Source organism: Lathyrus oleraceus, chromosome 7, assembly GCF_024323335.1.
Source record: "Lathyrus oleraceus cultivar Zhongwan6 chromosome 7, CAAS_Psat_ZW6_1.0, whole genome shotgun sequence".
In the NCBI taxonomy this organism is placed as follows: domain Eukaryota; kingdom Viridiplantae; phylum Streptophyta; class Magnoliopsida; order Fabales; family Fabaceae; genus Lathyrus; species Lathyrus oleraceus.
Window position 1 is genome coordinate 150,738,589 of NC_066585.1, and position 21,711 is coordinate 150,760,299.

At 37.2% G+C, this 21,711-nt stretch overlaps 1 protein-coding gene across 1 annotated transcript; it reads right to left on the reverse strand.

Annotated features, from left to right (window-relative positions):
* Positions 1-6,907: 6,907 nt before the first annotated feature.
* On the reverse strand, positions 6,908-7,502 carry LOC127102529 (E3 ubiquitin-protein ligase SIS3). Its single transcript, XM_051039890.1, has 2 exons — positions 7,248-7,502; positions 6,908-7,144 (listed from the first exon to the last, which is right to left on the reverse strand). Exons 1-2 carry the CDS (start codon positions 7,500-7,502, stop codon positions 6,908-6,910), a joined length of 492 nt encoding a protein of 163 aa, XP_050895847.1.
* Between the last annotated feature and the right edge of the window lie 14,209 nt (positions 7,503-21,711).

Below are 21,711 nucleotides of genomic sequence, written 5' to 3' on the forward strand. Positions count from 1 at the left end.
TGGTGATCAAGTCATTCACAGTATGCAAGTTGGTGCTATCAAATGATTAACAAAAATCGTTTGGAGTCAAGTTAACACAAACTTGCTATAGTATGCTTTCAAGATAAACCCTGCCTCAATTAGGTCTTTGAAGGGTTGTAACGTGGTCTGGTTCACGGTTTTTTGAAACAAAAGGATATAAGGCTCAAAATTATTTTTACCCACCCCTTCTTCTTGATGATCTCCAGTTCCTACGTTCAGTTAATTCAATACACGCATTCGACTTCCAAGAGGGTTCGAAGGTGTGATGAGGATTCAAGACGAATTTTTCTTGAAATGGCAGTCACCTTATTTTTTGTTTTGTTGAGGGTTTTGGTGACCTCTTTTTGTTTTTCTTTGTCCCTTATTTTGCCTGGACCGCTTCTTTGAAGCTTTCGGTCCACCGGGATGCCCTGACTTTTGCCTAAGTCATTTTTGTGGTGTTTGACTTAGCGGACTTTTATTTTTTATTTTTAAAGGTATTGACTGCCACATTATTGGTGGATAAGGATCAACCAACACTAATTTTAGCTTTTCTTAACTTCTTCAACACTTCAACATGTGTGCGAAGGATAACACGTGGTTGAACCTAATTGGAGGGTGTTCATATGGACGATTTTTGAAAGATCGAATACATGATCAAAATATCTGAACACAACTACCCTGCCCCAGGTTAAGATTAAGGGTTTTAGATCCGAAATAAACACCAACTTCTAGGCTCAAAGTGGTTGTCTAGGGATTAACTCCTTATCACTCCAGTGTTTGGGGATTTGAAACAATGCCTTACATCATCGACAAGGTTTTACTCAAAAGCATACCACAACAATTTCAGGTGTTTCGTTTTCATCATCCTCCCTCCAATCTTTGTTAACACAACAGTTCGATAAACAAAAGTGAATGAGAGGAGTATTTTGTTTTTTAACATAAATGAAAAACGAGTGAATACGAATGGATCAATTCAAAAGATGCATAAACATTTCATTAATCCTACCAATTCAAAGAAAACAACAATGCTTAAGAAGCAAATAACAGTCAACATGCAAGGAAACTACAAAAGAAATGCTGAAACAGCCAAATGATTGCCAGCTTTAGGGAATGACTTCTTCAATCTTGATCCATTAACTTAAGGGAACACCCTTTGAGACCTTCGCGCTTATCCGGTCGATAGGTAAAATTTACCACCAAGCTTCCTTCTTGAAAGGCTATGTACTTGTTGTCAATCAGCTGCTGTACTTTGGCTTTGAAAGCGTCACAGTCTTCAGTTGAGTGCCCTTCTGATCCGGCATGATATCCACATTTCTTAGTTGGGTTATACCCGGGTGGGTAAGGTTGTGGAACCGGTTTAAGAGACTTGGGAACCACCAACGAGTTTTGAATCAGAGGTTGTAGGAGTTGGCTGTATGTCATGAAGACCGGATGTTGAGGATCATTTTTCCTTTCCAAGTTACCTTGAGGCCTTTGCTGATTGTGATACCTCGGGCCTTGGGCTTGTTGATTTGGATGAGGGGTAAACCAGGATTGTTGGCAATGAAGACCAGAAGGTGGGGGTTGCTGGTACAACACTTTGGGCATTGCTAACTGCTCATTTTCAGCCACTTGAAAGTTGGGATCAACAAGCTTTTTGACATTGGCAGGATGATCTTCAAATTCTTTTCCTTCAGTCTCATCGTTGTACGCATGTCTCTTGGATTCACTACTCACTTCTCCTTTTCTTTCATTGGTTAGGGTCGCGACATTGGAAATCCAAGACGGTATCTCAATGCTCTTACCAGGAAACAATGATAGCTCACTAGCCATATCCCTGACATCTTCCTTGTGGTACAAAACCTTGAGGGGTATCAAGGGTCCTTTCCCTTTATCATTACTTGGCCCAGAGATCAAGGTATATGTACTTGAGACTTCCTCCTTGAGTGTTGGTGACCTTATGTCAATCAATCTTTGCAGCTTGAGCTTAAAACTCACGCATTCCTCGATGGAGTGCCCCATTGTTCCAGTATGGTATTCACACTTGATCTTCGGGTGATCTTCTTCAAAGACTAAGCTCTTCTTGTTAATCAGTCCTCGTACCAAATATTTTAGCGCACAGCAAGAATCTAGGTCATGTCCCAATGCCCCTTTATGGAATTCACATGTTGCATTTGGATTGTACCATGGCAGGTCTGGTGACACAGGTGTAAGAGCTCGAGGTGTCACCAAAGCATTTTGGATCAGTTGCGGGTAGAGCTTGCTATATGGCACCGGAATCGAGTCATTGTGATCCTTGTTCCTCTTGTTCTGATTCTGATTTTTATTCTGAACCTGGCTTTGGTGACTTTTAGGAGGAATAGCCAGAGGATGTTGCTGATGACGTCTTGAGGGAGGGCCATATGCCGGTAGGCGAGGAGTTGCCATATAAAATTTCCCTTGACTGGGGTAACACCAGACGGATGTGGAGTAGTAGCTCTCTTTGTTGCAGTAGTGTATATTGGGTGACCCTCTTTTCTCAACAAGACTTGCAGGGTTTCCAAGACCCACCTCATTTGGCTCTTCAAAAGATTAAGTTCCTCCTTCAGCGCTTCTTGGCTTTTCCTTAGCTCGTCCATCATCCCCTGAGACATGGTTCTTTGCTCTTCGCGTGTTGAGAATCACTTTGCTTCACGGACAAAAGATGGATGAGTCTTTTTTTTGGTATTTTGTCTGGAGAATGACATGCATTATGATGCGATGCAAATGCAATGGAATGCGAATGAATGCAATGCAAGCCATGCACATTTGTTTTTTTATACACGGGTTCAAAAGCCCGAGGTACTGATAAATTTGATTGCTTTTCCAAAACGGGGTTCTCACCGGGTATGGTCTAAGGTTTTGTTACAAAGGATTCCCAGAGTCATTGATTCACAAGAATGTTTGATGCTTACGGGAAATACTTTCCGGTCGTCAACTCCATCAAGGGAATCTATTCTGGGTGAGGTTCTCGTACCGACCCTTACGAAGTATACACCTCGCGAGTCCGTACTACGCAACCATCGACTGGGTTCTAGACAGGATACTCAGAGTCATGGATTCAAAAGACTGTTTGACGCTTACGGAAAATACTTTCCGGTCATCAACTCCATCTAGGGAATCTATTCTGAGCGAGGTTCTCGTATCGATCCTTACGAGGTATCCACCTCGGGAATCCATACTACGCAACCATCATTTCTAGTTGGCCAAAGGTTTAATGTTCTAAAAGGTCCTTAGAGTCATGGACCCCTTTGAAACATCGGCGCTTACGAGGTATACACCTCGGGCGACAATATTTGCAAAAGGATCTACTCTAAGTGAGGTTCTCGTACCGACCCTTACGAAGTATTCACCTCGGGAGTCCGTACTACTCAACCATCGTCCTATCTTATGTGTTTTTTCACTCTAGACTCGGGCGTAGAGTCTTTCCCACATGGTTTGCAATCAAATACCCAAGTACCAACAATCACAATAGAACCAATATACAACAGATATCAATATAACAATAAAGATATTAAAAGCAATAAATAAGGGAAAAGCCATAAAATTAAATAAACAAAGGCACACAAACGTCCTAACTAGGCTTGACTCGCTTAGGGATTTGGGTTTCCCCAGCAGAGTCGCCATCTGTCGCACCTCGAAAAAATATGGGGATACGACTTCAAAGCGAAGCGCGATCGCACGCTCGCAATGATGGACTGAACAGAGTCGCCACCGAACTTTATTTATTCCTAAAAAGGAAAGGGGAAATATCGATAAAACCCAAGACAAAAGAAAGGATAAGATATGGTCATCGCAACCAATATCAGGGTTCGGGAGTCGATTACGCAAGGGGAAGGTATTAGCACCCCTCACGTCCGTTGTACTCAACGGGAACCATTAGGTCAGTTGTGTGCATTAATGTTAGTTGAAATGTTAGGCTTTTCAATTTATTAGGTGGGAAAGAAAGAATAGAAGATAGGAGAAATGTTTTTGGATTTTTGACGAAGGACTAAACCTAAGTTTTTTTATTAGTGGGCCTGACAAGATTTATAAATCCTGCTCCTACGTATCTCAAAAGAGAAATCAAGGCTTACGTAGTTCTGGGTAGAAAAATGTTTGTTTGTTGGTCGATTTTAGTGAAAGCTATATTGTATTAATCGACATAAACATTGTTTTACCCAAAACAGATGAGGAGTGGACGCGTACCACACATCGAACGGATTTATAAATCTACATTCGGAAAAGCGTCATTTATCTCTACTCAACAATCGTGGCCGAAACATTGTTTTGTATCACTTAAGACAATATATCTTTCATTTATGAAAAAGGTTTTTGATTAGTCACACGGCGGCGAGAAAAGAGTTTGATTGGTTGGACGTACTTTGAGTGATGGCGAGAACTTGGATGAGCGAGATATACATCTCGAATCCTAGCCTCAGGAGTGCATGGTATACACCATGTTCCATTTCCATCTTTATTAAAAAAAGTTAAGATAGGAATTAAGTATTTTGGAATTTGATTGAGAAAGGGTTTGAAGAAACCGCAATGACAATTTTAGACGATGGCGAGAGTTAAGATTGGCGAGGCATACGTCTCGAATCTTAATCTCAGGAGTGCATGGTATACACCATGTTCCATTTCCACCTTATTGAAAGAGTTTAAGATAGGAATTAAATATTTTGGAATTTGATTGAGGAAGGGTTTGAAGAAACCGCATTGACAATTTTTAGGCGATGGCGAGAGTTATGATTGGCGAGGCATACGCCTCGAATCTTAACCTCAGGAGTGCATGGTATACACCATGTTCCATTTCCACCTTTATTGAAAGAGTCTTAAATAAGATTTAAGTATCTTAGATTTGATTGAGAAAAAGGTTTGACGAAACCACATTGACAATTTTAGACGATGGCGAGAGTTAAGATTGGCGAGGCATACGTCTCGAATCTTAACCTCAGGAGTGCGCGGTATACACCACGTTCCACTTCCATCTTTATTGAAAAGGTCTTGAATATGAATTAATATTTTTTGAGTTTTTGATTATGAAAATGGCTTGACGTTGAATCAAGCGTTTGATGAAAATTGAAAGAAATGGAATAGAATAGGAGGGAGAAATGGATTGATTTGTTTATTGAGAAAAATATTCGACGTTGGATCGAGTCATATTTTTTGTATTTTTGAAATTGTTGATTTTATTCTTGTGTTAGTAGCTAATTAAACACCCAAACAGTAAAAGAAATAAAAAGTACAAAATTATTACATATTGGGGGAGTGGGGTACATTTGTCAAATGGGGATTAAACAATCATGAAATAAATAAAATCGGGCCCAAACAAATAATGCATGAGTGTAAGTGCAAGGGAACCGGCTCATTGTAAGAAAGCCCAAGAGTAAGCTATGTGAGGTCGGCGGCGATGCTTAAAAGCAATCGACTTACAAGGGTGTGAAAAAGGGGCTCAATATTAAATCGAGAAAAGTATGATTTTTTTTGAAAATGGTTTTGCATGCATGATGGATTTAATAAAAAAATCATGGACATAAAAAAAAAAAAAAAACTATTAAAAGAAACAAAATGCTAAAAGATAATAAAATACTAAAAAGAAATAAAAAATGAAATGCTAAAAAGAAATGAAATACTAAAAAAGAAATACTAAAAATACTATTTACGAGTATCAAACCCACTCCTCTTGAGACTATGGCACTACGCTCTCTCCACTAGGCTACTTACTAACTGACTGATAATTTATTGCTAACTTAAATATATAAACTAATGTAAATTAAAAGAGATTAAAATAAAAACTTAATAGAAAAAGAACCGTTAGTCTATTGGCAATAAAGCCCAGCCGCCTGGCTGTTGGACTTACCAAGGGGAATAGATTGGAAACCTAAAACAATTATTAACTAACTAATTAAAAGAATCTTTTTTCATAATGTTTTTCTCTTTAAAACTAATTATTCTATTTAATAAAAAAATGAAAAAAGAAAATAAAGAAAGAAACACAAAAACGGATCTGTCTCTCTCACAAAGCTCGCTCTTCTCTCTCTCGCGATGCTCTCCACCTCAAACTCCCGTCTTCCTCACGAAATCTCTCGCGCCCCCAATCATCTCAAACCTTCGCACTCACCTCTCTCCCAATCGCTTCCAATCGCGTCTCTCTCAGACTCTCAAAATCTCATCATTTTTCTCCCTCGCCCAAACAACGTGAAAAATTGGAAGAAAAGCTCACCTTTGGCGAAACGACGGAGACGATGGCTCAAACTCGCTCCTTCCCTCTCCCAAGCAGGTTTTTGATTTTTTAGATTTAGGTTTTTTTAAGTTTTCGCTGCTTTTCCTCCTTTCCGCCTCCGATTGATTAGGGTTTTCTCTCTGAATCCCCTCCTATTTATCCTCTTCAAATTAGGGTTCAGATTGATGCTCCAAGGTTCCAAAAGAGAAAGCTTTCAGAAGCACTTTCGGATGCTCAGAAGTGCTTTTCCTATCTGATGATAGATTTCGAAACGGTAATCTGCACTTAAGCCTTTCCAATCGCTTTTTGTCCCAATTCCAATTTGGGAACTTTTGAAAATTAGCTATTTTTACTAATTAATTGGTGTTTTTTACTGCAGTGAAGATGATACTTGGTTTCGGTTTTCTCACAGCCTTGTTGGAATTGTTTTCGTTGCTTAGCTTCTGAAGAGAATAAAGCAGGATGCAATTTGTTTTATGCAGCCAACAAAACCTTTAGTTCTGTATCTCGACTGTCAATTGTTAATGAACCTGTGTGTTATTTTTCAATCTTGGAGATAGAAGCACAGAACAGCTCCAAATGAGTGCAAACGAGATTAACAAGATCCCTTATCAAAAAATCAATCCGATTTATATTCCTCATGCGTCTCAGAAACCAGATGTCTAGTGAAGTGATCAATTGCATCCTCAACAACAGGTGAATTCACTTTTGCTCGCCACTCAAATTTTGCAACTGCTTTTGGATTCTCGGTAGGCTTCCTTGTAGACTGAATATTGGTGGAGCTACAACAAACTCAATGTTCTCTGATTTCAAAGTCTGAATGAGCTTATGTGCCATAAGAGGAGTAATATGCACTGCTCTCTGAAATAGCTCTGAAGCAGCATTAACATTCCCTTCTTTGAGCTTAGCCATTGCCAAATCATGATAAGCATTTCTTTTCTTGTTAAATTTTAGACAATTGGTCTTCAAGGTATCTCAGGTCATGTTTATGTGGTTGTGTGAATGCAGGGCGTGTTCAGCAGGATAAAGGTTGGTTTCTCACATAGCTAGTTGTTGTCACAACACTGGCAGAAGATCGCTCAGAATCTGGACGGAGATTGGACGGGGCACTAAGATCAGGATTTGGAAACACTGAGCAACGGCAACGATGACATTTCACATTCAGCCTGAGCCACTCGTCAATGCATTCAACATGAAAATTGTGTGCACAAGGCAAGCCATGAACCTTATTCCCAACACGGAACTCTTCTAAGCAGATGGGGCATTCACTGCAATCCGTAGGAACAACCTTTAACATGAACTTTGGAAGTTCCTGAATCAATGCTTCAACTGCTTCTCTCTGAGCTGGTGTTAGGTAAAGTCCTGGTCAAGTGAGTTTTGTTGTCGCTTTGGCTCTAGTTCTGAATTCAACTTTTGAAAATTGGGAAGTTTAATGAATGGCTTTGGTATTGCAGGGTGCTGCTATGCTGTTTTCTGTTTCAATTTGCATTGCAGTTTTGTAAGTTGGTAGCTATGACAGTTGTTTCCGTTGCCCTTTCTGCTTTCTTTTACTGCAGCTTATATTGTGCAGTGGCTTTTATGTTTTGTAGCCACGTCCTGCTTTTGGCTCCTTGCAGCTTGTTGTTTGGGGCTTTTGTAAATGAAACCGAGACTGCTGTGATATTGCAAGTTGGATAGAATTGACCGCACCGCCGAAGGCTGCATAGCAGATGACGCTTACATGACTGATTTGAGAGGTATTCGACGGGTTTGGTTGCAGAAGGCTCCGCTGTTGTTGTTGCGGGACCCGGATAGACTTTTTCATTTGAATTGCTCATGATGTATGCCATGAAGTTTGATGTATGTAGCATAAAATGTATATGAATAACCAATGAGGCATAATGTAATGCTTATGTAAAATGCTTGTTTTGATATGTAAAATGTGCTTATGATATGTAAATACAAATGGAATGAAGTGTATGAGAAAGTAGCATTACGTACCATGCTTTTTTATATTGCCCCTTTTTTAGGGATATGCAAATGATCATAAAATGTGGATAATTGAGAAGTTGGTTTATAAAAATGGAAAGGATTTTTAGGCATAATCCAAAACTAACTTAAATATCAACTTAAATAATAATAACAAATCAGTAAAAACCAAATTAAAATCAAATTAATTTATAATTCATTTAAAATTACTTGGATATCAACTCTAACAATCATTTGGAAATAAAAATCGATTAGAGTTTTAATCGTTAGTAAAAATAAACAATTAAGATTAAATTGACAATTGGAATTAAACTTAATTTGAAATTAAAATCAAATTAAAAATAAAAAAAAAGAGTCAAGATATTAAAATCCATTTTATACTGATGAATGTATGCAAATGCAAAAATAAAAGAAAAAATGGAAAGATTTCAGGATCAAAATCGGGGTATGACACTCATAAATGATGTCTAATCCCAATAGTCAGTACACTGCTCGAGGAGATCTCAAGAGACTATTCCTTGATTACTGCTAGACAGCTGTCTAGAAGTTCCAAGGTCAGACGCAAGGTACTCCACGTGTTTGCTTTATCTAATCTTCAGGAATACCAAGGGATTGGTTCCTGGAGATTTCTAACTCAGATAACTTCTAACTTGGTAGGAGTATCAGAGTCAGAGGCAGAATCCATTGTGTTTACATCAGAATCTCATTTTACAAACTCAGAGGCACATTTTATTCAGGGCAATTTTGAATGTTCAGATTCTTTAAGATGAAGAGGAATCTATCTTTAGCTAAGGGTTTAGTAAATATGTCAGCCCATTGATGATCTGTATCAATGAATTTCAATGTTACTACCCCTTTCTGAACATAGTCTTTGATAAAATGATGTTTTATTTCTATGTGCTTAGCTCTGGAGTGTAAAATAGGATTCTTGCTTAAACAAATGGCAGCAGTATTATCACAGAAGATAGGGATGTTACTCTCAAAGATTTGCAGATCCTCTAATTGATTCTTCATCCAGAGCATCTGAGTAGTGCACATAGATGCTGAGATGTATTCCGCTTCTGCAGTAGACAAGGCTATGGTTGATTGTCTTTTGCTGGCCCAGGATATCAGATTCTTTCCCAAGAGCTGACAATTTCCAGATGTACTTTTTCGTTCCATTTTGTCTCTTGCGTAATCTGCATCACAAAAACCAGATAGTTTATACTCTGATGTTTTCTCATACATCAGGCCCAAGTTAGGAGTTCCTTTCAGATATCTGAGAATTCTCTTAACTGCTGTTAAGTGAGATTCTCTAGGGTCTGATTGAAATCTGGCACAGAGACAAACACTAAATAGAATGTCAAGACGAGTAGTAGTCAGATAGAGAAGGGAGCCTATCATACCACGATAGAGCTTTTGACAAACCTTTTGACTGACTTCTTCTTTTTCAAGAATGAAGGTTGGATGCATGGGTGTCTTTGCAGGTTTGCATTCAGCCATTTCAAATTTCTTCAGAATGTATTTTATGTATTTACTTTGATGAACGTATGTGACTTCTGAAGTTTGATTGATTTGAATTCCTAGAAAGAACTTTAGTTCTTGCATTAGGCTCATTTCAAATTCTGCCTACATTAGCTCAGAGAATTCTTGACATACAGAGGCGTTAGCTGAACCAAAAATGATATCATCAACGTATATCTGGCATATCATGAGATCATTATTAATGTTTTTACAAAAGAGTATGGAGTAAACTTTCCCTCTGATAAAATCATGTTCCAGAAGAAAATTACTTAATCTTTCATACCAAGCTCTGGGAGCTTGTTTAAGTCCATATAAAGATTTCTTAAGTTTAAAAACATGTTCTGGAAAATTTGAGTTTTCAAAACCTGGAGGTTGGTTGACATACACGTCTTCTTATATATAACCATTAAGGAATGCGCTCTTGACATCCATTTGATACAATTTGATAGAATGATTTATAGCGAATGATACAAGTAAGCGAATAGATTCTAACCTGGCGACTGGGGAAAAGGTTTCATTATAGTCAATGCCTTCTTGTTGTCTGTAACCTTGAGCCACCAGTCGAGCTTTGTTTCTGACAACTTCTTCTTTCTCATTCAGCTTGTTTCTGAACACCCATCCGGTTCCGATAATATGAGTGCCTCTGGGCTTAGGAACAAGATCCCAGACGTCGTTCTTTGTGAATTGATCTAGCTCTTCTTGCATGGCTAGAACCCAGTCGCTATCTTGAAGTGCCTCATCACAGGAAGTAGGCTCGACCAGAGATACTAGTCCTAGAGGAGTTTCTTCAGGGGTTTTGAAAGTAGACCTAGTTCAGATAGGTTCGTCCTTATTTCCCAGAATCAACTCTTCAGATATGTTAAGGCGACTTTTAGCTTTCTTTGGGATTTCTGGGGAGTTAGTTCCTTCTGAAGTTTGAATGGCAGTTTCTTCTGGAGCTTTAATCTTCTCGTCAGAGCCTGCAAGAGTGATCTCCAGATCTGCAAGTTTCTCAACTAGCTTTGACTTTTCAGGGTCAAGCTTATCATCAAATCTGACATGAATTGATTCTTCCACAATTTTGGTTTATGTATTGTATACTCTGTAGCATTTAGAGCGTTCTGAGTATCCTAACATAATGCCTTTTTGTGCTTTGGAATCAAACTTGTTCAGATGTTCTTTAGTATTTAAAATAAAACAGGAACATCCAAAAGGATGAAAATAAGAAATGTTTGGTTTTCTTCCTTTACACAGTTCATAGGGAGTCTTCTCCAGAATAGGTCTTATGGAGATTCTATTCTGAATGTAACACGTTGTATTTACAGCTTCGGCCCAAAAGTGCTTAGCCACATTTGTTTCATTGATCATGGTTCTGGCCATCTCTTATTGAGTGTCCTATTCTTCCTCTCTACAACTCCATTTTGTTGTGGAGTTCTAGGGCAGGAGAAATCATGGGATATTCCATTAGAGTCAAATAATTCCTCAAAAAATTTATTTTCAAATTTCCCACCATGATCACTTCTGACTCTGATGATTTTAGAGTCAATTTCGTTTTGAACTTTGGAACAGAAGCTAGTGAATACAGAGTGAGACTCACTCTTGTGCTTTAATAATTTTACCCATGTCCAGCGACTGAAATCATCAACAATGACTAGTCCATACTTCTTTCCATTGACTGATGATGTTTTCACAGGACCAAATAAATCAATGTGAAGAAATTCCAGAGGCTTAGAGGTTGAAACAATATTTTTCTTTTTGAAAGATGTTTTTGAAAATTTTCCTTTCTAACATGCTTCACACAGAGCATCTGAAGAAAACTTCATCTTAGGTAGACCTCTGACTAACTCGAGTTTATTTAGCTGAGATAATTTTCTCATGCTAATGTGGCCCAAGCGTCTATGTCATACCCATTGCTCTTCGTGAACAGACATCAGACATTTCATATTTTGTTCTTTTAAATCAGAAAGATTTATTTTATAAATATTGTTTTTCCTCTTGCTAGTGAATAGGACAGAACCATTGTTTTGATTTATGGCTTTACATGTTTTTTGATTAAAGATTACATCATATTCGTTATCACTTAATTGACTTATTGATAACAGATTATGCATTAATCCTTCTACATATAACACATCAGATATAGAGGGAAGAGTACCATTACCAATAGTTCCGGAGCCTCTGATCCTTCCTTTCTGATCTCCTCTAAAGCCTACGAATCCAGCATCTTTAAGTTCCAGGCTTTGGAACATAGACTTTCTTCCCGTCATGTGTCGCGAGCATCCAGAGTCCAGGTACCATGACTGGTGTTTTAACTATGTTGCATAAGATATCTGCAACATAAACAATCTTATCCTTTGGTACCCAGAGTCTTTTGGGTCCTTTCTGATTAGTTTTCCCAGAGTTTCTTAACACTTTGGGTTTTCTAGCATTATTAAATTGTTGCTCTTATGTATGTGTATAGTGATATGAAAATGGAGATTTAGGTTGGTCATTAGTAGAAGTTTTATCTTCATTAGGATCATACCCAATTCCTCTTCTATTGTTCTGACTAACTCCATAAATCATGGATGCCATTATGCTCCTCCCTATCCCATTTTTCAGAAACTTTTGAAAAGATTTTTCATATTTATAAATTATTCTGTTTGAAGTTTGTGGAGCTTGAGATAACGCTTCTTCAAGTTTTGAGCAATTTTTCTTTGTTGCATCTCTTTCTAATGTCAAAGTTCTGTTTTCATCTTTTAGTTCTAAAATTGTTATCTCAAGTTTGCCGCATTCTTCTAATGTTTCTTCAAGAACGCCTTTTATAGCTTTAAATTTTTGTTTGAGTTTCTGATATGAGCTAAGAGTTTCAGACAGACATGATTCTAGGTCAGATCGAGAGAGTTCAGAAAATACCTCTTCTGATTCAGATTCTTCATCTGAAGTGTTCTTGGATGTGGTAGCCATGAGTGCCACATTAGCATGTTCATCAGAGTCTGATTCTGATGAGTCAGATTCGTTGTCATCCCAGGTAGCCATCAGTCCCTTTTTGGTTCTGAGGGAATTTTTTCTTGAAGTTCTCTTCTCTGGAACTGTCTTTCTTTAACTTGGGACATTCGTTTCTGTAGTGACCTATTGCTTTACATTCATAACACGTAACATCTTTGTTAGATTTACCTTTCGAGGTTGATTCTGATCGGTCCCCTCTGGGTCTTGGTCTCCTGAAGTTATTATTCCTCTTTCTCCAGAGTTGTTTTACTCTTCTGGTCAGAAGGGATAATTCTTCCTCATCGTCAGAATCTTCTTGTTCAGAGTCATCAGCGTCTTCTGTTTCGGCCTGGAAGGCTTTGTTTCTGTCATACTTGCGCCTTTCAGATCTGGACTTTAATGCTACAGACTTGATCTTCTTCTGAGGCTCATCTTCCTCCAGTTCTATCTCATGACTTCTGAGTGAACTGACAAGCTCTTCAAGGCTGATGTTGTTCAGATCCTTTGATAGCTTTAAGGCTGTAACCATGGGTCTCCACTTCTTTGGCAAGCTTCTGACTATCTTTTTGACATGGTCTGTAGTTGTGTATCCTTTGTCTAGCACTTTGAGACCTACAATAGGAGTTTGGAATCTAGAAAACATTACCTCTACAGCTTCATCATCCTCCATTTTGAAGGCTTCATATTTCTGGATTAGAGCTAGAGCCTTCGTTTCTTTGACCTGAGAGTTTCCTTCATGAGTCATCCTTAGGGAGTCGAGTATATCTTTAGTTGTTTCCCTGTTGGTGATTTTTTCATACTCATTGTAGGATATGGCATTGAGAAGTATCGTTCTGGCTTTGTGATGATTTTTGAATTTGCGCTTCTGATCATCTGTCATTTTACATCTGTGGACGGCAACTCCAGCATCTGTTACAGGAGGTTTGTATCCAACTGTGACAATGTCCCAGAGATCAGCATCATAGCCCAGAAAGAAACAATCAATTCTATCTTTCCAGTAATCGAAATTCTCTCCATCAAAGACAGGAGGCTTAGCGTTGTAGCTGTCTCTTTCATTGGTGTTGGCCATAGTTTTTCTCGTTCTGGATCTCTCTACACTGTTAAGTGTTTGATTAGAAAATCAATAATAGAGCCGAAGCTCTGATACCAACTGAAGGTGAGAAAAACAAGAAAGGGGGGTTTGAATTGTTATAGAAAATAAAATCTTTCTCAAAAGTAAGAACACACAAAATTTTATACTGGTTCGCTTATAACACAAAGCTACTCCAGTCCACCCTGCCAAGGTGATTTCGCCTTCAAAAAGGACTTAATTCACTAATCTTGAAAGATTAATACAACCAAACGTCTAAGAGAGTGATCTCTTAGTCCTCCCAAGTCTACAGACTACGCAGAGTCACTTGAGGAACAAAAGCAATTCAAAAAAATAAATTTATAATGGAGAGTGCTTCTAAGAGTAAGCAAATATTACAGCAGAATAATCAAGCAAGTGTTTTCACGTATGAGCAGTAGTTCGTGAAAAACTAAGAGAGAATGTAAAGAATTTTCTGTGCGTTGTTATGTCTCTCACTGAAGTAGGTTGTCCTTTATATAGTGGTGAAAGGACCGTTGGAGTGATGACAGAATATTGGCCTTTGATGAGCATTCAATGTCATTACTTCTGTGTTTCTTGCCATAACCAATTTGTCTCCCTGAATAACTTCTTTCTAAAAATACTTTCTTTCCATTTGAAGAAATTCTTTCCGTTACTCTTTCTGGAGAATCTTCATCAGAGTCTTTGTTATCTTGGAGTCTCTGTGTCAGAAGGAGATTGCGTTGAGGTTACATCAGAGCTTTTAAGAGTACTGGTCTTCTAGATCATCAGAACTAAGTCCAGTGGATGTTTAGAGCTTCTAGTTCTTTCTACTGTCTTGTTTTGCTTGAATCATAACTTCTAGAGCGCACTTCTTCTTCAGATGCTTCTGATCTTCTAGTACTTTGTATCTGATCAGAGTTTGTATCTGATAAAACGATCAGATTCCTTTGTTGCTGTTCAGAGTCCTGCACACTTAGAGAATTTTCGTTAGGGTGCCATTTTTGGTTTCATCCTTTGTTATCATCAAAATCCTGGAATTATATTGTAGAACAATTTTGTTCTTACAATCCTCACCCGATCATTTAGCCCAACGGTACGAACTCTTAAAAATTTAGTTGATACTTAAGCAAAATTTGCTTAGTAAGTGCGAAAAAGTTGAAAACGAGATCATAGTCACTAACAGGTTCACCTGTCTTGAATATGTATGGATAACGGTCTTAATGTGATTTCGCTAGAATGAAAAAGAGGTTGAAAAAGAACAAAGAATGTAGGTCAAGTTATAATGGCATGATTCAAATTGGTTTTGCATAGGGGGAGTTTTTGTCCGTGAAATGCGGATGTGTGTCACTACGATATCCTTGTTATTGTTATCTAGTACCTATTTAACTAGAATTAGCCTAGAAGTCTCTTACTACTTAGAGTACCATCGTAACTATGTTTCAGACATTGTGTTTAACCGTTTATCATGTGCGTTGGATGATTGCTTAAGGACAAACAACGGTCTAAGTATGGGGAAATTTGATAACGAGAAATCGTATCATGTTTTTCGGCTTATTTCACATGTTATACGTCTATATTTTTATGCATTTTATCTCCTTTTACTTTCGTTTTATTTGTTTTGCAGTTGTTAGCCGATTTCATTGGAGTTTTGGAAGCCTCGCAGAAAAGAAGCGAAAAAGGAGCCAAAGTGGAGCAAAAGAGTTAGTTTTAATGCATCTGAGCAAATGGCGTTTGCCACCTGCTAGATGGCATTCACTATCTCCATGCCCACCACGTCATTTAATGAGCAACGCAATGGTGTTCGCCATTGCCCTAATGGCGTTCGCCATCTTCATGCAGAAACAAAATTGCGCTAGTGGGGCAATTTCTTAGCAATTTTTAACCACGTCTGCCTCCACTAAGTCAGCACGTCCAAGGCAGTTACCAGGCATATTAACTCTATATATAGAGCCGTTTTAGGAGTTTTAGACATCCAATTGAACCCGCGCGAAAGCTCTGTCAAAATTCAGTCTTAGTTTTAGGCAGAAAATTACCTGTAAAAGTGGCAATAACTCACATCGAGGGATTGTCACACCTTTTTATTTTCGTACCGTTTGTATTTTGGGTCAGGAACAAGCTTGTCATTATTTTCAAGTTCAAGTTAATTCAAGTTTTATTTTACGCAATTTCAGGTTTTTTTACCGCTTTTAATATTTGTATGCTTTATTGTCTTTTATTACTTGCATGTTATGTTATTCTCAGTTATAAACACTTTAATCATGTTGCTTTCAAATAATATCATACCTTGCTAAATTATTCTGAGTCTGGAGTATGAGGACCATCGTTACTCACGGGACTCGGTAGAAATAATAGGCGCGAATATATGATTTAACTATGTTTTGGCTTTAGTTTCCAAATGCATGTTTTACTGTTTTTGCACGAGAGTGTGGAACAAACTAAGGTTCAGTCCGATAGCGCGAGAGTGTCAGGAAGGAACCGGATAGTGGAAACTAGGCAGCGATCCTAAAAACAACGAGAGCGCTATCGACATTGTTTAGGATCTCATTTACTTTCAAAATATGCTTTCTAATTAGAACGGACTAGCGAGAGCAAAATCCTGTGGTTAGTGGGTGTGGTCTTTGTCGATAGCACGAGAGTGTGAGACGGGACCTTTAAGTCGATATTTTCTATATAGTGAAATAGAATCGTATTTATTTACCGAATTCTACCTAAGCCCTTAGGAACACAAAATCCATATTTCTGACTCGTTTTTATCATAACTTTTAAATCGTTAGAAATTAGTATCTTCATTCCCGTTTATAACCTTATAACCTTTAGCCTTATCTTTGCACTGCAACAGTAGATAACATTAGCTTGACCATTAGTCTCTGTGGGTTCGATAATATTTTAAAACTATACGATAGAATGTGCACTTGCAGTCATCATCCGACAGACACGTCAATGGTGCAAATCCCCCCACTTCAATTTCAGATTTACGAGGACATTTTTCTCGTCAATCTGAAAACCAAATTGAATACTCTCCTACGATATCCAGAAAATTGGAGAGTTATCAAGCTCGAGTATCGTTCATCTTCTATACATAATGAACGGAACATACAATTCACCATGCTTGAACTGAAGACGGATAATTATTTGAAAGTGATGTGGAGTACCTTTTATCGTTATTCAACAAAAGATCTTATTGAAGTGGGTGCGATGATTCAAAAATCAACCAAATATATTATAAGAATGTTGCAACATCCCGAACCACTCGTTTCTAAAAACATGTAATGTTAAATTTATGTAATGTTTATCTATGTAATGTTTATTTTGAAGTTAACTTATGTTGGTTTTCCATTCTTCCATTATTTCTTCTTGTGTCTGGTTTGATATAATATAGCATTTTCCGGAGATGCATCTTCGGAAATCTCACTGAGTAATGAACTAAGAGGGGTTACATAGATGCACCTAAAAATCAACCTTTCGTGCATACGGAGATACATCTATATATAAAATTTTAACAGAATAATGGTTCTTAGCATTTTGCCGCAGATTAAGCATTAGTCATCACTGAAATTAGATATAAGTAAAAAATAATCTATGTTTAAGTTTTGCTTTTGGGAATTGCTTAAGGCATCCTAAGCATTGTTGGAACAAAATTAGTTTGTATCATATCCCTTAGGTTTTGATGATAACAAAGTATTTATATAACAATTGGGTATACAAATGTTTGTTCAAGTATGCAGGACCATAGATTACAATTTCATATAGAATTCAAGTATTGGTTATGACTATGAACATTCAATGAGAAGCTTAAAGACCAAATTCAGATGGATCAGAATCTGAATACTAGACTCTAAAGAAGTCAACTTCTGAATAAATTAACGTCTAAAGGTCAGAGTGACCAAACTTTGAAGAGTGTAATGTTTGTAGGTCATAGTCTAAAGAAGTCATCCTTTAAAGACCAGGCCTTGAAGAAGTTTGCTTCTGATTATTAGAACTTGAGTCAGTCAAAGCACAAGGACCAAGGTGACACCAATAGGTCATTGTTCATCTCTGAACATACTTTGTCACATGAAGACTAAGCTCTATTTTCTTCATAGAGTTTGTTGGGATACAACAGCTAATTCCTTTTGTAGCAAAGAGTTTTCAAACTAACCTTCACCTAACCTGACAATTTGGTGAAACATACCAACGTCTCTTTTGAAGCTTCTCAAAGGACTCTATTGTGTTTCATCTTCAACGAATATTTGCGTCTCTATTGAAGGAGCTAAAAGTGTTGAAGAAATAGAAGACTCATGAATATTAATTGACAATCAAAGATAAGTTACTTTATCAAAGCTAAAACACAAACTAAACTTAGGATTTCTTATCCTTGTAAATATTAGAAATCTTTAAGTCATAGAGTCTATTTGTGTTGTATTATTTATGCACCTCTTATTGTATATCAAGTGTATTCACCCAACAATTATTAATCTGCTAGGTAGGTTGCTAGAATCCTCTTACTAAGTGTTTGAGAATTTGAAGTCTCTTGCTTGTGTGCTTGAGCAAATGAAGTATCTTGCTTGTGTGATTGAGAAAAGAAAGTCTCTTACTTGTGTGTTTGACCAAAGGAAGTCTCTTGCGTGTGTTCTTGATCAAATCGTAATCTTGTGTGATTTTAGTGAAAATCTCTTGTAAGTACAAGGGGACTGGATTACTCACAAGTTGTGAGAGGAACCAGGATGACTATGTGTGTTATTCTTCTTTATTACATTTTTTTACTGTTTACCTCTGACTAAATAAGATTCTACAACTTTGTGTTTAGAATCTAACTTAAGAGTTTTAAAAGAAAGAAAAACTCAACACAATTCAACCCCCTTCTTGTGTTTTTCTCACCTTTAGTTGGCATCAGAGCATGACTCGTGCTTAACACTTAGTAGTGGTGCTGAAAAGATCTTGAATATTGAATCATGTTTGGAGTTTTTAAATCTGATAGTGGTACTCCTACTCCACATGCTGCTATAAATCATGATTATAGCAATTCAGAAAAAGAACAGTTATACAGCTAGACCTCCAACTTTCAGCGGAGACTCTAATGAGTTTGAATGGTAGAAGAGCAAGATGTATACTCATATCATAGGCCTTGATAATGAGTTGTCTAATATTCTAGAAGATGGCATTGATATTCCAACCAATGGAGTTTGAATGGTGTATAATAGAAAACTCTCACGCCGACTAAGAAAATAGTCTATAGAAAACATCATAGAGTTATAGGCATCTTGGTTGATGCTCTACCTTATTTCGAGTACATCAAAATGATTGATAAATATAGAACTAAGACCCTTTTAAAATCCTTATGTGTTACTCATAAAGGGAATCAACATCTTCAAGAAGCTAAGGCTAACATTCTACTTCAGCAATATGAGTTATTCAGAATGAAGGAAGATGAAGACATTAAAACCATGTTTTCTAGGTTTCAAGTTAATGTATCTGGACTTCATGTTCTGAACAAGAGCTACACTACACCTGATCATGTCAATAATATTCTTACTAGTCTTCTTGTTAGATACAAACCTAAAGTGACAACTATTCAGGAGGCTAAAGACTTAGACAAGTTAAGTCTTGAAAGTCTCATCAGTACTCTTCGGAGCCATGAGATGGAGCTCAATGGAGATGAACCTTGTCATAAATTCGAAGCCTCTGGCATTGAAATTTATTTATTAAGTTTTCAAGGCTCCTCAAGTCTCGGAATTTGAAGAAGCTTCTCATGTAGAAGGTTTTGAAGATGACTCAAATGATGAAGAAATGGCCTTTATCATCAAAAGGTTTCAGTATTTGGCTAAGAAGAACAAGAGATTCTTTGGAAGAAGTTGTGGCTTCAGAGGATCTGGCTCCAAAGAGAAGAAGGATGATCAGAAAGGATGTTTCAACTGTAAAAAGCCTGGTCATTTCATTGTTGAATGTCATGAACTATAAAAGGATGGGCCAAAGAAGGGATGTTTTCATAAAGATAACTTCATAAATAAATTCAAGAAAAGTCTCATGGAAACATGGGATGAACTTGATAATGAAGAAGACTCTGAAAAGGATGAAGAGCGAGCCAACCTTGCATTGATGGCTCTTACATCTTCTAAAGAATAGTCTGACTCAGATTCTGGTTCAGAGTATGAGGAAGAGGATAAGGTATTTTCTAAACTATCCCCTTCTGATTTAATTACTTTTGTTCAAGATCTCATGGGAAAATGTCAAGAGAAAGCCAGACACATGAAAATATTGAAAAAGTAATATGATCTTTTGAATGAAGAATTAATTTTTTTAAATATGAAGCTCCAGAGAAAGATCATATTACTCTAGTAAAGAAAGTATCTGATAAACCTTTTGATGAGCATGAAATGGATCTTTAAGAATTTATCATAGTTGGCCTCAATAGAACTAAACTTGCTTCCATGATCTATGGAGTAAGTAGACACAAACGAGAAGGTCTTGGTTACTCACAAAAATATTTTAATCCAATGTTTGAGACCCTGAGTAAACCAACAAATCCGTCTTCTTTAAGCCCTGCTCAGAAATGGCTTGAATCTTATTTTGTACCTACTTCTGAGAATGCAAAGGTTCTGAAACAGTCATAACCTAAAGTTGTTGAGTCAAGGGTTCTGAAGAAACCAGAACCTAAGACTTTAAAGTCAAAGGTTCTGAAGAAGCTAGAACTTAAGATAACAGAAGTTAAGGTTCTCAAAGGTTCGGAACCTAAGGTTAAGGTTCATTCAAGACAATAAACTTTTAAATCAAAAGTCTTGAATAATACTAAACCTTATCATATGAAAGCAAAGGTACAAAATAAAAAGAAACCTGCCAAAACTAACTAGAAAGGATCCATAAGACTATGGGCACCTAAATCTCAAATTGGCGTTGCTACATATATGCTTCAAGGGAGAAGCAAAGTAACAGTCACAGTACCTGGACAGTGGCTGCTCCTGACATATGACAGGAGAAAGACTTATATTCCAAACCCTAACTCTGAAAGAGGGATGAACTGTGGGATTTGGAGGAAATCATAAAGGAAGGATCACTAGTATGATTACTATCGGTAACTCCTCTATTTCTATTAATAATGGTTGGCTTGTAGACGGACTTAAACATAACCAACTAAGCATTAGCCAATTTTACGATAGTGGTTATAAAGTCATGTTAAATAAGAACAACTGCATAGTCATGAATGAATATGACAAGTTCATTGTGTTCAAAGATAAGCGAAAGGGCATGTTTATAAAATGATTTTTTTCTGAATTGGTTGATCAGAAGGTACTTTACCTTCTATCAGTGAGTGATGAGGAAGTGGCTTTAGCGCAGAAGGCTAGGTCATGCTAACTGGAGATTAATCACTAAACTTAGCAAGTTAAAACTTATTAAAGGATTGCCATACCTCAATTATCACTCAAATTCTCTTTGTGGAGCATGCCAAGTAGGGAAAATCAATAAAAAATATTTCAAATCTAAAAACATTGTCTCTACCTCTAGAGCCTTAGAACTGCTTCACATTTATTTGTTTGGTTGTGTTAGTACTGCATCAATCAATGGGAAGAAATATGGACTAGTCATTGTTGATGACTATAACATATGAACTTGGATTAAATTCCTTAGAACCAATGAAGAATCATATGATGTGTTAAGCATCTTCTGCATATAAGTACAAACTGAAAAAAGAATCTAAAATTTTAAAGGTAAGAAGTGATCATGGTGGTGAATTTGAAAATGAGCCATTTGAACTATTTTATGAAAAATATGGAATCCTCCATGAGTTCTCTTATCCTAGAACTCCATAGCAAAATGGAGTTGTAGAGAAAAAGAATAGATATTTACAAGAAATGGCCATAACCATGATCCCTGAAAACAACTTATCAAAGTAATTAAGGATATAAGCTATAAACACATCATGTTATGTTCAAAATAGAATCTATATAAGACTTATTCTAAACAAGACATCATATGACCTATTTAAGGGAAGAAAGCCAGGAATTTCTTGTTTTCACCAGTTCGCTAATGCAAGGAACAAGAG